We start from the raw sequence: 14,132 nt of genomic DNA on the forward strand, positions 1-14,132 counted from the left end.
GTCCTTCAGTCCTTGCATCTCGCTGTTCTGTTTTCCCTCTCAGCCCAGCTCACTTCTTGAGGCTGCGGTTTTGTTTGCCCTTCGCCTCCTCCTGTTGGATTCCTCTGTGGGTCTCAGCCCTTGCTGCTGCCAGGTCTTGCTTGGAGTTTCTTATTAGCCTTCCAGTCAGGTGGTCTCCCTCTGTGTCCCCCTCCCTTTCACTGGTGCTACCTAAGGCCTGGTGGTTAAGACACAGATGAGAGCTGGCTGGGGGGGCGCGTGCCTATAATCCCATCAGTTTGGGAGGCTGAGGCAGGAGGATCACAAGTTCAATGTCAGACTAGGGCACCTACTTAGCAAGACTGTCTCAAAGGAAGGGCAGAGCAGGTCGCTCAATGGTAGAGCACCCCTGGGTTCAGGTTCTGGTACTTCAAGAAAAGGAATAGAAAAAGACTCATAGACGTGAGCTTGCTTGCCCTGTGTCTGCTCAGAAATCCCTCATGGTTTCTGTGACATTGCCCACAGGTTGGACCCCTTACATAGGGATATGTGACAATGAGACCTTCACAGAGTGCCTGGGATTCTGCTTTGTAGCCTGGCTCCTTCCCTCTGCTCCAGTTCTGAAAAGACAGGGACAGTTTTTCCTCTTTGCCAAAGAGACCTGCTGTCCTTTGGAAGGTTCTGGACACCCCCCCCCCCCGACACACACACACCATACAGTCTGTCTTTCTAGCACTGTCCTTCACATTCTTGTCCAGTTTTATCCCAAAGGCTCCTTTGGTCATTCCCTCTGTTGTTCCCAGTGTGTAGAAACATCCCTAGGGCTTAGATGCCTGTCCCTGTTGGTCTCCTGCCTGAGGACAGCAGGCTTGGCCCAGTCAGTGGAGCTAGCCATCCTTGCCTGAGCTTCGTGATGAAACCCACACCTGGGGGCCCTGAGAGCCTCCTGGAATGAGGTGCTGGGGTTGAGCCCAGGGATTTGCCCATGTGAGGAAGCTCTCTGCCATTGAGCTACGTCCCCACTTCTTTCTATTTTGGGACAGGGTCTCACTAAGTTGCCCAGGCTGGCCTGGAATGTGGCAGTTCTGCCTCCGCCACCCAGGTAGCTAGGATGACCGGTGTCTGCCACCGCATCTGACTTGGCAAGAGAATTTTGTGTGTAAATACATTTTCCCAGTCTGACCCACTGTTTGATTCCTTCAGGGGACAGCACTCCTGAGAAGTGAGCCGGTAGCTTGGAGCAGCAGGCCCTGAGCCGTGGCTTCAGCCTGCGTTGCCCTCCTGAGGCCAGCAGTCATCTGCTCACATGCGACACTGTTGCATACCACAGGCTGCCGTCTTTACGGGCATCTGTGCAGTCTGGCTTTAGGCTGGAGGTAGACGGGCAAGTCTTGCTAAGAACTGAGTTTCCAGAGTTGGGATTTAAGCCTTGTTCTCCAGGGTCCCGTGGGATCTGTTTCCAATTGTCCGAGACTCCACGCATACATTCCATTTCTAATCTGGGGTAGAGGCTCACCACTGTTCAGAGGTCATTGAACCTTTGGGATTGAACAAGACAGTGGGCTTGTGTTAGCTGGACCGGGGCAGATAAAAGGGGCTACTTAAGATTAGTTTTAGTCCAGAATGTCCTGTCCAAAACAGATAACAAAGTTATAAAGCTGTGATTGAAGATGATACTGTGTCAAGTTACTAGAAGAAATAACTTACAAAGTATTCTTTTTCTGTTTTAGTGTTACTGGGAATGAATCCAGGGGTGCTCTACCACTCAGCTACATTCCTGCTCCTTTTTATTAATTTATTCATTTGTTATTTTTCTTTTTTGGTACCAGGGACTGAACTCGAGCACTCAACCACTGAGCCACATCCCCAGCCCCATTTTGTATTTTATTTAGTGATAGGGTCTCACTGAGTGACTTAGGGCCTCGCTTAGGGCCTTGCTGAGGCTGGCTTTGAACTCAACATCTTCCTGCCTCAGCCTCCCGAGTTGCTGGGATTACACACTTGTGCCACAACGCTCAGTTGATAGTGAGTTTTGTTCCTGAAAAGCTGATCGATTTTGGTCCGTAGGAGCCAGTTCCTGGCTGAGAGGCTGGGGAGAACAGTGGGTCAGAGTTGTATTGCCCAAGCCTTGGTGAGCGTGAAGAATGGCAGTCCCCTGCCCCTCCCTCCCCCGCAGTCCTGCTCCTGTCTCTGGTGTCTTGAACCCATCTGCTGGTTCCCTCTCTGCCACTGGGCATTCCTTTGCCTGGAGACCCATTGTGGTAGCTTCCTGTCTGTTACTGGGTCAGAACCGGGCAGTGTGTCTTGCTGGGTGCTTTTCAGGAGTCCTGGGAGCCCATGTCTGAGATGGCCTGGGGGGAGCTCCTGAGTCTTGGGACTCCTGTTTGTGCAGTCTCCTACCCTGCGTGCCCTGGCACCCTTCACCCTCGTGACGCACCCCCACCACACCCACTTCCCGGCACCTGGCACAGCCTCATGTGACATTACTGGTTAGCCTCACTCCTGTGAGCCATCTGGGGAGCTCGCTGCTGTTTGGAATCCAGCATTTACCCACAGTCACCGGAATCCAAACCAACAGCTTTTGGAGAGTGGCCAGTTCAGTTGAGGTTGTCACCTGGTTGCCTTTGTGGTTTGGCTCCCTGGGGACAGGGAGGACTGTAACCTGGGTGGCAGGTTTGTAACTCATTTGCTGATACTCACAGGGGTGCAGGTGATCTGGCTTGAGCTTTTGGGGGGACCTAAGTCTTTGCACTAGTAGCTCGTGTAAGTAGTAATGGAGCATTTGTTCCCTTGTGCTCCCGGAGGAAGAACCTGCCCCCACTGCTGTGTGCCTGCCCCACGGCCCACCCTCTCGCTGGCCTGCAGGCAAGAAGCTGCACGCAGATGGCTCAGGGGTTCTCTGCTGGGTGGCTCTGGGGCTTTCCTCTTAGACTTGGGCCAAGTGTCTTCTGTTGACAACAGAAGCTGGTTCAAGCATGATGTCTGCTGGGACTTGGCCTCTGTGCCATCCCATCATGCTCCAGTGTAGTCGGATGGCATCCGTTCTTGTCTACCTGAGGAGGTGGCTCAGAGGGAGACGAGAATCGGAGCATTTCCCACAGTCTGTGGTTCTGAAATCCAGGGTGCTCTCGATCTGTGTTAGCATGTGTACTCTCAAGGTAGTTTATAAAACATGTTAAAAATATTCTACATTGTTTGCCTAGTGAGCGTGAAACCTGGCATCCATGCCCAGTGGCATTGGGAGTTAAGAACATAATTCAGGGGGCTGGGGTTGTGGCTCGGCGGTAGAGTGCTTGCCTAGCGCATGCGAGGCCCTGGGTTCAATCCTCAGCACCACATAAAACTAAATAAAAACAAAGGTGTACAACTAAAAAAAAAAAAAATGTAAATCATCACCTTTAAAAAAATGAAGAAGAAGAACATAATTCAGCTAGCCTGCTTTATTTTCTTATCTTTATACAACTCGTGTAGTCATGGTTTTGAACTTTTTTCTTTCATCTATTTCATCTTTGCAATTGTGTTTGTCAGCTATGTAACAATAGTTACATAACAATTAGTTACAAACAGTAGTTTAGTATGATAAGGTTAGTCTGCCCCTCCCCCATGTTTAGCCATTTAGGTTACATCTGCGTGTTTTTAACATTGTAAATGGCACTCAAATATATTTATGCATGTTTTGCCTCTTAAATTATTGTGGCTTCTTAATGTTCGTGTGTGTGTGTGTGTGTGTGTGTGTGTGTGTGTGTTGCTGGGGATTGGACTCCAGGACTCACACAGGCTAGGCCACCACTCCTGTATTTGCTTTTTGAAGAGGGATCTTCCCCCTAGTAAATCTTGTACTTTCAGCAGTCACACTGCTGATGGCCCTAGAAGAAACTTTTACTGTAAACTTCTCACTGTTGTGACATAGGTGTTCCCCCAATTTGGCTAGCTTAGCTTTAAAATGTGGCCCTGACCTGCGTTCTTTGGTCCCTGGTCATGTTGGGTCTTCTGTCTTGTCTTTTCTTAGCTCTCTGTGCCTGGGTTCTGCGGGAGGCCTTTCCCGGGCACAGCAACAGGTGACACTCCACGCCCCTGGTTTTGGATGGACTCGTGATTTTTTGATACCCAGGTGGCTTGTGCAGCCTTATTTCCTGCTAGTAAATTTGTTTATGTGCAAAGACTCAATAGAATGAGATTAATAAAAGTGCTCTTGAACTTGAACAACTCTAAGAATCCTTATTTGATGTAACAAGGTTGATCTGGTTTTCACTGCCCCTTTTATGGTGTTTTAACTTTTCATTTTATGGTTTTCAGTCTGCAGAAGTTAGGGTCAGTCTTCATCAGTTTTTCCTCCTGCGGTAGCTTTCATTACTTATGGAAACTTACTAAGACTGAAAGGGTGAAAGGGCCTGAACCCCGATACTGTTTCAGTGTTTGGAGAGGATTAGCTGGATGCGTCCCTCCAGCCCGGTGACCCGTGACCAGCCCCGTTTCTTGGCTGGACAGCCAAGCAGCAGTGTGTTTGTGTTCCATAGGCTGGTGAGGGGCCAGGCGCGTGTCCTGCCGCAGGCAGGGGCTGGAGTAAGCCAGGTGCCACCTCCGCATGTTGGTTTTTCTTTCAGCTCTAGCCGGCCCTGTCCCAGACCTGAGAAAATGCTCCGGGGGCTCAGCCGTGCTGTGCCAGGACCTCAAGACGGCGGTGGACTGCAGGGCCCTGAAGCACTGTCAGCAGACCGTGTGGAGCAAGCCCACGGCGGTGAGCGCCTCGCCCAGGCGGCCGGCCCTGCCTTCCCTCCTCCAGATCCTCCGAGCACTTCCTCTCCCCTGTGTGCTCGCCCTTCATCATGACCCTGTGTGGGAGGCAGGGCCTGTCAGGTCTGTTACTGTCCGATTCACTAGGAAGTGAACAGGGTTCCCTTCCCCCAGGTCATGCTGTCTTTTGATGACCCTGTGCTGCTTTCTGGGCCACTCTGTAGGTCCCACTTCCCACCTTAGATAAGGGTCCCCTGGGCACGTGGGCATAGCTCATCCTTTGTCACTCACTCCACAAATATATGCTAGACTTTTCAAATCTTCCCATTTCATATTTCCTCTAAACCCTCTCAAACAGGCAAACCACAGATTGAGATCCTAGAGCTTAAAACTTTATTTCCAACTACAACCACAGTGGGAAAGATACCACTGGTTTTCATTTAAATGATGTTAAATGCAGCGTTTTAATTTGGGACTCTGAGAAATAGTGAGACCACAGACCTCGTGTGCATTCTTCATGTCACCTAACACACTGTGGCCAAGCTCTGCTGGCTGCACCAGTAGAATGTGACCCTGCTCCTGGCCCATTCTGGGATGTGCTGAATGTCACATGGTACAGGCTGTGTGATGAGTGGATTTTGAATTCCAGACTTGTCAGTGGCCACTAGTGTTTCTTCATTAAAAACAAAATACCTGATTAAATAACACTGTTCTTTCAGAAATAGTTTCTGAATTATTTATTGCAAATTGTCTTCTGTGGCCAAAACTACTCTTTGATTTGGTTTCTAATTTGCGTTCAATCTTGTTTTTGAACACTGCTTTCTCTTTTTCTGAGTTTCATGTGTATTAAGTGAGGACTTCAGAACTTGCTTGACTGGATAGTCTCCTGGGTGCCGGGCTCTCTTTTGTTACACCCTCAAGCACAGTAATGGTTGACTAGGTCTAAAGGTTCAGATTGGTTTCTCTGAACTCAGCTGAGCTTACAGGTGTCCCATAATCTCATCCAGACATGTTAGCCTGTTCTGCAAGGGTTGACAGTTAACATCGAGAAGGGAGCCTGTGGGTGCCTCCTTCAGAGCTGTGAGAACGAACTAGAATTTCCGTGGCTGCTGGGCCTGGTGGTGCCCAGGCTTGTTAGGAGGCTGGGTTTGGTGTAGGTCCTAACTGAGCAGAAGGTGATCAGGCACCAGTGGAATGTACAGCAGCATAGTAACTGGCTGGCGCTGGCGTCCCCACTCTACCCACTGTGGGATATGGTCAAAACCCACCATTTCATCTTTCTGAGCTGTTTCTTCAGAGCAGTTGTGAGCATTCATTTGAAATTGACTTATAGCACCTGAATTGAGCAGGATGCTAAAGGGGAGAGGGGACAGGAAAGGGTTTCTGTCCCATAGAAGCACAGAGTGTTCTCCCCAGTTCACCTGTCCTTCCCTGTGCTGTCCAGGTCTCCTCGTGTACACGGCGGGCACCAGGATTGACAGTGGAACGTGGCCTTGACCATAGGCTGGTTATTAGGTAGAATAGGATAAAGGCCATGAGGGTTTCCGGCTGTGGGGGGTGTGAATTGTGACCTACAAATAACATCTCGGCTTCATGTTCTTTCCTTTTAGAAATCCCTTCCATGTGACATATGCAAACAGGTCATCACCGCGGCTGGCGACATGCTGAAAAACAATGCCACTGAGGTGAGTGGGGGCTGGAGTGGGCTCGGCCTCATGCCCCGGTTCCTCAGGAGATCTGTGACTCTGAGGATTGTCTAGGGGTGGCAGATGTCTTTGGTAAAGGGCCAGTAGGAAGGATTTTCAGCCTTACAGGCCACATACTGTTTCTGTCACGTAGTCTTTTTGCAAACCACTTTAAAAATGTAGGTCTGTTTTTTGTTTGAGGCTGAACGCAGTAGGGGAAGGGCCCGGCTTGCTGACCCCTGGACTACAGATTAAATACCCGAGATTGATTGGGGTCTGATATGCCTGTCAGCGTCCACCTTGGCCCTGGCTCACCTTCACTGTCCTCTGCTCAGAATTTTCTGTGCCTGTAAGACCACAGGTCAAAGAATCTTTGCTTTGAATTTTGATACCATGAAGCACAAGGTGGCTCGCCTGGTGAACTGATAGACCCCTGGGCCACCACTAGCTCTTCTCCTGCCCTCTTCCCCGAGGCCTGGCTGATTTGCAGGCTTGCTTTTCCTTCTTGCCTTCAGCCATTTGCAGGGAAGAGGCCTGTTCTGATTTTGATCCTTGCCATTGTCCCTGGCAGGAGGAGATCCTCACTTACCTGGAGAAGATGTGCGACTGGCTTCCTAACACGAACCTGTCGGCCTTGTGCAAGGAGATGGTCGACTCTTACCTCCCCGTCATCCTGGACTTGATTAAAGGGGAAATGGTAAGTGATGGGGAACAGGCTCTTCTTTCTAGGTGCTTCCAGGGCCCAGAGGAGATAGTGGCCCAGAGCAGTGATTCAGTTGGGAAGTCTCTTTGTGGCTTTGTATTTTTTTGAGGAGCTTTTCATTTTGATTCTGCCGTTCAGAAGAATTCTGGCCCAGCAGCCCCTGTGGCCTGCCAGGGTTGGTGAGGGGCAGCAGATGGGCTGCTATGAACCAGCTAATGTTTACAGGTGCCATTTGAGTAACTCGTGTTGTCTTTGGAGCAAACAAATAATTTCATTTCTCTGAATTTCTGTGAATTTATAATTTAAGGGGGTTCAGCGGTGAGGGTACTCAGCCTTCACCTATCAGGTACAGATTGTGCAGAAGCCACGTGCTGGAGGCTGTGTTTTAAAGGCCCTGAGAAGGGCAAGTGTTTAAGAAACCGTGGAGGGCCATCAGGGCAGGAGTGTCCTGAGACAGGACGTGGTTTTGGTGAGGAAGGCAGAGGTCACATTGTGGAGGGCCTTCCAGGCTGTGTCCCAAAAGGCTCCGTCCAGGTTCCATTGCCAGGAGCAGCAGCAGGGGACTCAGGCAGGATACTGTGAAGGTTCTGGCAATGTGAGCGAGGGGGATAGGGAGGAAACAGATGCACATTCTGGAGGGCGAATGGGCCGGCCTTGGCCATGGAGGGGGTATACAGGAGAGAAGAGTTAAGAGTGTCTCCAGCTCTCTGGGAAGATGGGGGTGGAGTCGTTTGCTAACATGGAGGTGGAGAGGGGAGCATGGGGAGCAGGTAGGGCAGGATGGAATTGGAAGAGTTGGAGATGTCCCCGTGTGTGTGTGTGTGTGTGTGTGTGTGTGTGCGCGCGCGCGTCATAGCGTGAGCGTGCACCTGGAAGGTGTGTAGAACCAGTGCGTGGCAGTAGTGTGTGGCTCAGAGTTGCCGATCTTCCTTTAAAAAGGAAGAGCTGACAGTGAGTGGCAGTCATAGTCCAGGAGCCCACGGCTACTGTGTGGTTGGGCGCATGGGTTGGAATTTATTTCCTTCCTTTCTTCATCCATCCGTTCCTCCCTTCCTCTTTCCCTCCTTCCTTTCTTTTTTCTTTGGTTTTTGTGCAGTGCTGGGGTAAGCTCAAGGCCTCCAGGTGTTAGTGGGGCGGGGCTGTGGCTTTTGTGGCCTTCCCAGGGGAACGGAGCAGCCGGGTTGTCCGTGTCTTCCTTTTCTTCCTGAGTTTCCGTGTGTGGGGGTCCTGCCCAGGCTCACACACGCCGTGCAAACACTGCCAGGAGCCACATCCCGGCCTCTGTTGTTTCTGTGTAAGGGACTTGGGGAGAGGGACTGATTCCTAGGCACTCGGTAACCTGTTCTGACAGGCACGTGCGCGCGCGCGCGCGCGCACACACACACACACACACACACACACACACACACACGGGGAGGGGGCTTTCAGCCGGCTCTCCTTCCCCCCAGAGCCGTCCAGGGGAGGTGTGCTCGTCCCTCAACCTCTGCGAGTCTCTTCAGAAGCACCTGGCAGAGCTGAGCCACCGGAAGCAGCTGGAGGCCAACAAGATCCCGGAAATAGACATGACTGAGGTGGTGGCTCCCTTTATGGCCAACATCCCCCTCCTCCTGTACCCTCAGGATGGCCCCCAGAGCAAGCCCCAGCCAAAGGTAAGGCGGGTGGGGCTGGCCCTGGGGACCCTTTGGAGGCAAGGTAGAGTCAGGGATGTGTGAGGGGTGGTTCGTGAGTGTGTGTGAGTGTGTGAGATGAGGTAGGAGGGGCGGCGCGTAATGTTCTCAAACTGAGTCTTGTCCTTTCACGTGACTCTGCCGGTACCAGGCAGTCCTTAGGTGGGGTACGATGCAGTCTCTAAAGATGAGATGCAGAAGTGTCCCCCTTTTGTTTAGTGGTGCTGGGGTTGGAGGCCATGTTCTGTATGTGCCAAGCACATGCTTGACCCTAGGCTGCACCCAGGCCTCCCCAGTCTGTGCTTCAGTGAATACTGAGTTGACTTTAAACCTACTGGTACTTGTAGAGCCTCTTAAAAACCCATTAGGAGCTGCTCGGTGGTGGCCCCCAGTGCTGTAGCCTGGGCAGGTGAAGACTCTGCAGAGTCGGTCCTCTGCCACCGAGCTGCGTCCTCACTGCCCTTCTCTCTAGGCCAGTGGAGACGTCTGCCAGGACTGCGTGCAGATGGTGACCGACATCCAGACGGCCGTGAGGACCAATTCCACCTTTGTGGAGGGCTTGGTGGAGCATGCCAAGGAGGAGTGTGACCGCCTGGGGCCTGGCATGGCTGACATGGTGAGTGTGCCCCTCCCTGCTGTGAAGATGTCCTGGCCCAGGGAGCTGGGCTCTGGAGACGGGAGTGGGGCACCAAGAGAGCAGATCGTTGCTGCCACGGTAGAGTTGGGAATTTCAGCCTGACTGCTCTGAGTTGAGGTGCTTCAAATAATCCCTCTCTGTTTTTCCCAGCTGCTTGAGTGGGGACCTTACATACACTTTGGGTAGTTGAATCTGCAGATAATAGAAAATGATGGAAGAACACTGCTTTTGTCAAACTTTGTCTTCTTCCTGTCACCGTACCTATTAGAAACGCTGGGGGCCAGCTGTTGAAAGAGCCTGGCGGTTCTGAGAGCGCCCACCTTGTGAGCCAACCTACACGGTGCCCACCTGGAGGCCTGGGTTCTGTGGGCTCGGCACCCCACTCTGTTAGTTCCTTAGGTGGTTTCATTCCTTGGACCCAATTCCCATTATTAAATTCGCTCATGAAATTGATGTGGAAAACCAAAATCCAACTTAGTACCTGAGTGCCTTCTGAAACCTTTGTGGGGGAGGCAGTTGGGATTCTGCTCTGGGTTCCAGAGCGGCCTTCCTGGGTGGAGCCCTGTCGGTGGCCTGACTCTCCTAGGGCTGTCAGCCAGGGGAACAGTCTTTTTATCTTTTTATTATGAAAGCCTGGGAATCAGTTTGCAGTTGCCGTTGTAGGTGGTTTCTCAGGTAAACCCTCTCCTGGGGCTGTTCGCGTTACCCTTGGTTTCTAGTGAGAAGCGAGCACTAGCTTAGTGTGGCAGGAGCTGTTCTGAGAGGGGCTGCTGGCAGTGCCTCGCTTTGTATGAAATCAGGTCATTGAAAATCATTCTTGACTCGTCTGGATTTAAATTTTATAACCAGCCCTGTCTGAGAATGTGTAAAGGTTTCAAGAGTAACCTTGGATTCTTCATCAGTGGATCTGTAACTTCGTTCTCTCCCAACTGCAAACTGCTACGGAGCAACTTTTGAACGACCTTGGGGCAAATTGGCCATAAATAGAGAAAGACAAAATCTCTTTAGTTCTTTTGGTAAACAGTTTCAGAACACATTCTCTGTTCGTTTTCTGTAAGTTATAAAATAACGTCACTTTTATCTCATTAAAGTTTGTTTTGAGCAGATTATAAAATTCTATAGGAATTTTTTTAGGGGTGATACAGGGATTGAACCCAGGGGTGCTTAAGCAGTGAGCCACATCCCCAGCTCTTTTTAAAATATTTTATTTAGAGACAGGTTCTCTGAGTTGCTTAGGGCCTCGCTAAATTTCTGAGACTGCCTTTAAACTCAAAACCCTCCTGCCTCAGCCTCCCGAGCCACTGGGATTACAGGTATGCACCACCGTGCCTGGCTCTATAGGTAGGAATCTTGATAATCAGCAGTTAGCACTGTTGAAAAGGCTAGTTTGGTTTTTTTGGTTCTTTGCTGCAGTAATTAATTTAACTGAAGAACTGTTTCTCTCTCTCCAGTGCAAGAACTATATCAGCCAGTACTCTGAAATCGCCATCCAGATGATGATGCACATGGTAGGTGGCAGGAGAGTCCTTGGTTAGCATTTTTGTCCTAAATGTTGCTGTTTCCAGATACAGTTTAGTTTCTTTCTTTCTTTCCTTTTTTTTTAAATTCTCAAAATACTGAATTGAGGCCAGAAAGAACCCTCCTTGACCACCCCCCCACCCAAGAAAGGCTGAAGGAAGAAGCTTGATCCCAGGACTGCCTTATGGTGGCCTGCTGGCCTGTGCACCCGTGAGCTGGCCGTCAGATTGCTAGTATCTGGCTTTAGCCCTGGGATCTGTAGTCGTTTGCTCTCTAGACCAACCCCGAGCATTGCCACCATGCAGCCTGAGTTTGGAGCTGGGGAGGGTGGGAATCCTGCCTGGTGGAGTTGGCCCTTTGCCCTGGAGTGGGGTCAGCTAGTGGCTGCTCAGGCCCTGACTCCTGCACTGGCGTCTCTTGTGTCCCGGTGACAGGGACATTTATTCCCTGTTAGACGTGGGAAGCGGGCTGGCTCCTCTATGTTGGAACTGTGTTAAGAAACTGGTTGGCCTGCAGCATGCTGAGCTGGGGAGCTGGCTTGGCCTTCCTAGATCTAATCTGAGGGCCAGAGCAGGGTGGGGTGCACTGTTCCCCTACGCTGCCTTTCTGCATCAGGATTGATGTCTGTCCTTGAGTTTGTTCCTAACACAGGGGTCCCTCACCTCTGGCCCTTCATAGAATAGATCAGTTCCGTTGGAACCCAGTGAAGCCCATTTGTGGCTGAGTCATTGCAATTGAGACCCTTGACCCACAGAGCCTGGCAGGGTGACCATTGGGCCTGTTCTGCCTACTCCAGTCATCTGCCAACTAAACCAGGCACAGCAGTTTATTTGGGATCATTGCTCACAGCCTGCCTTGTAAAAATTTTTAAAGGCAAACGTTACGAAGACGTGCAGCTGAAGTAGGTGAAAATAAGCTTTCGATGTGACTCGACCTAATGAAGTACTTCCTTGTTGCTAACATGAATATTTTTCCTTATAAATATTGTGTATAAAATTTTTTGAAAATACAGATAATACTTCACACAAAAATCATTTGCATTTTCATAAAAGTCTGTGGGGTCATTTTTTATATATTGCTTTGTATTTTGTAGTTCGCATCCCCCTCCTGATTTATTGATCACTAAGTTATCTTTGTACAGGTGATTTTCATGTGGCTGCTGCATATTAATTCACAGTATGGATCAAACATAATCTGTGTGACCAGTCCCCTGTGGCTAGGTGTTTAGGTTGTTTTCAGGATTGCCCTCGGAATGAGAAACATCCTTAGTGCCAAATATATATCTATGCCCATCCCCATCTTTCCCTTAGTGTGTGGGTCACTGAAGCTGGAATTGTTGACTCAAAGCTCAGGCTTTTAATAGGTAGTCAAATCTGCTGCCCAGGCCGTCGCTGGCCCTAGGATAGATTGCCCCAAGGCTAGGTGTGGCAAGTGGTGTGTTTATAACAACCTACCCCCCCCCCCCAATTTGGGCAGCCCTGGTGTCCAGTTCCATTGCAATGCTCATAACTAACCCGTGGGGAGGGCCCAGTGGGGTCAGACTCTGGGGGTGGAGACCCTTCACAGTGACTTTGCTGCACAGCATGATTTAGTATTGGTTATAGGGACAGCACACACACTAGCTGGCCAGTGTGGTCTGTCCCAGGGCCAGAGTAGTGTTTGGGGTCCATCAGGCTAGTGGGACAGGTAGGTAGCGATGCCAGACTGCTGGAGTGTGGCCCTTGGCTTTGGTGGTACCCCTAACCCCTGTTGACTGCTTGATTATTGTTGTTTTAATTTTTCTTAACTGTTGTATCCTTTCCTTTCCGTTGTTTCCATCTCCGATTTCCTGTTTTTTTGTTCAACAGCAGGATCAGGTATGTGATGGAGAATTTGCTTGTAGTAGTGATCTGCTGCTTCTCCTAGTTATTTTGCTTTATTTATTTATTTTTGTTTAGTGTGGTATCTCTGACAGATACAAGGAATAGTTGCAAAAGGCAAGGGTCCCCCTCTCTGCCAGGCATCCTGCCCCTGAGTTTAGCATTTCAAGTGTTGGGGTCTCCCTCCTTCAAGGGGTCTGGAAAACAACAGAGTCTTGCCCTCTAGTCAGAATCAACATGTGGCATGCATGTGTGCAGGCCACCAGCGTGCTGATGAGGAACCAGGGGTGGCCTCTGAGGCGCCTGGCTTCCGGCAGGACGCCTTGTGTCTGTCACAACACGAGTGGGCATTGCATGTCTTTAGTGCTGTCTTCATAATCCCGGGATGCTGCTGCTGCATGAGCTAATTGGTCTTGCAAATGACACATTGTCCCCCTGTTTGTTGGATCCAGAGAATTGGAAACAATCTCTTGATTGTGGCTTCTGCCCTTCTGGGTGATGGATGGGGTCCTTTGGGTCTGGAGACATGTCAGATGGCCACTGTGGGAGCCACATCCACAGTCCACACTGGGGCCATTCTAAGCTTGGCCTCTTCCGAGCGCTGGGAAGCCTTTGGAAGTGTAATGGGAGAGCTCTTGGGTTGGGACGCCTGGATTTCTGCCTCTGCTGCCTTGAGTCTGAACAAATCTGATCCTGAGAGAAGAGCAGCCTCCCTCCCCTATCTTGGCACCTTTTTTTCCTTTTTTAAAAAAAAAAAAACCAAAAAAACCCTTGCTGTATCTTCAGCCTCACTCTGACATTTTCTCCCCGTTTTTAAGGTGTGCCAAAGGGAAAGGATCTGGGATATTCTGTACCCAGGCCCCCAGCCCCACATCTAGAGCTGTTTCAACAGCACCAGCTGCTGGTCTGTCTCTCTGGCCTCAGCAGGCCTGGTTTTGGCGCCCGGGCTGACGGGTTTTGTGTGTGGTGGTGGTAGGCAGATGCCCACAGGCCCGGGGCTGGTGCTGGCTGCATTGGATTCACAGTTCACGGGGTCTGCATTCTTATTTTGGGCTTGGTCTTCGTGGTGAAATGGTCAGGGTCTCCAAACTCTTTCCTTCTCTTGCCTAGTGTCCAGATGGTGTGTAGAGGGCTTGGTCTGAAGACCTTGTGATTTGAAATGATTCACCACCGTGGGGGTGGGGGTGGGGGTGGGGGTGGGCTCCTGTGTACTGTGTGCAGTTGTGAACACAGAACGTGGATTTTAGAAAAGCCAACTTTCCCTTTAACATGTTGTTTTAAATGGTCCCGCCCCTGCAAGATCTGGTGTGCTTATATCTATCTCCAGCATAGGCTTTCTGTTAGCTCGTG

At 50.4% G+C, this 14,132-nt stretch overlaps 1 protein-coding gene across 3 annotated transcripts in view; it reads left to right on the top strand.

Annotated features, from left to right (window-relative positions):
- The window catches only part of LOC107154804 (prosaposin), a 34,233-nt gene that overhangs the window by 14,709 nt on the left and 5,392 nt on the right, over positions 1–14,132 (top strand). The window contains exons 2-8 of one of the 3 annotated variants that reach the window (XM_015500520.2): positions 4,584–4,717; positions 6,324–6,398; positions 6,970–7,095; positions 8,550–8,750; positions 9,241–9,384; positions 10,857–10,913; positions 12,771–12,779. In XM_015500520.2, coding sequence (XP_015356006.1) covers positions 4,584–4,717; positions 6,324–6,398; positions 6,970–7,095; positions 8,550–8,750; positions 9,241–9,384; positions 10,857–10,913; positions 12,771–12,779 — 746 coding nt within the window. The remainder of the gene's footprint in view (positions 1–4,583; positions 4,718–6,323; positions 6,399–6,969; positions 7,096–8,549; positions 8,751–9,240; positions 9,385–10,856; positions 10,914–12,770; positions 12,780–14,132) is intronic. The other 2 variants (XM_015500521.2, XM_015500522.2) reach the window with 2 other exon arrangements.

Source organism: Marmota marmota, unplaced genomic scaffold (assembly GCF_001458135.2).
Source record: "Marmota marmota marmota unplaced genomic scaffold, marMar, whole genome shotgun sequence".
NCBI classification, from domain to species: domain Eukaryota; kingdom Metazoa; phylum Chordata; class Mammalia; order Rodentia; family Sciuridae; genus Marmota; species Marmota marmota.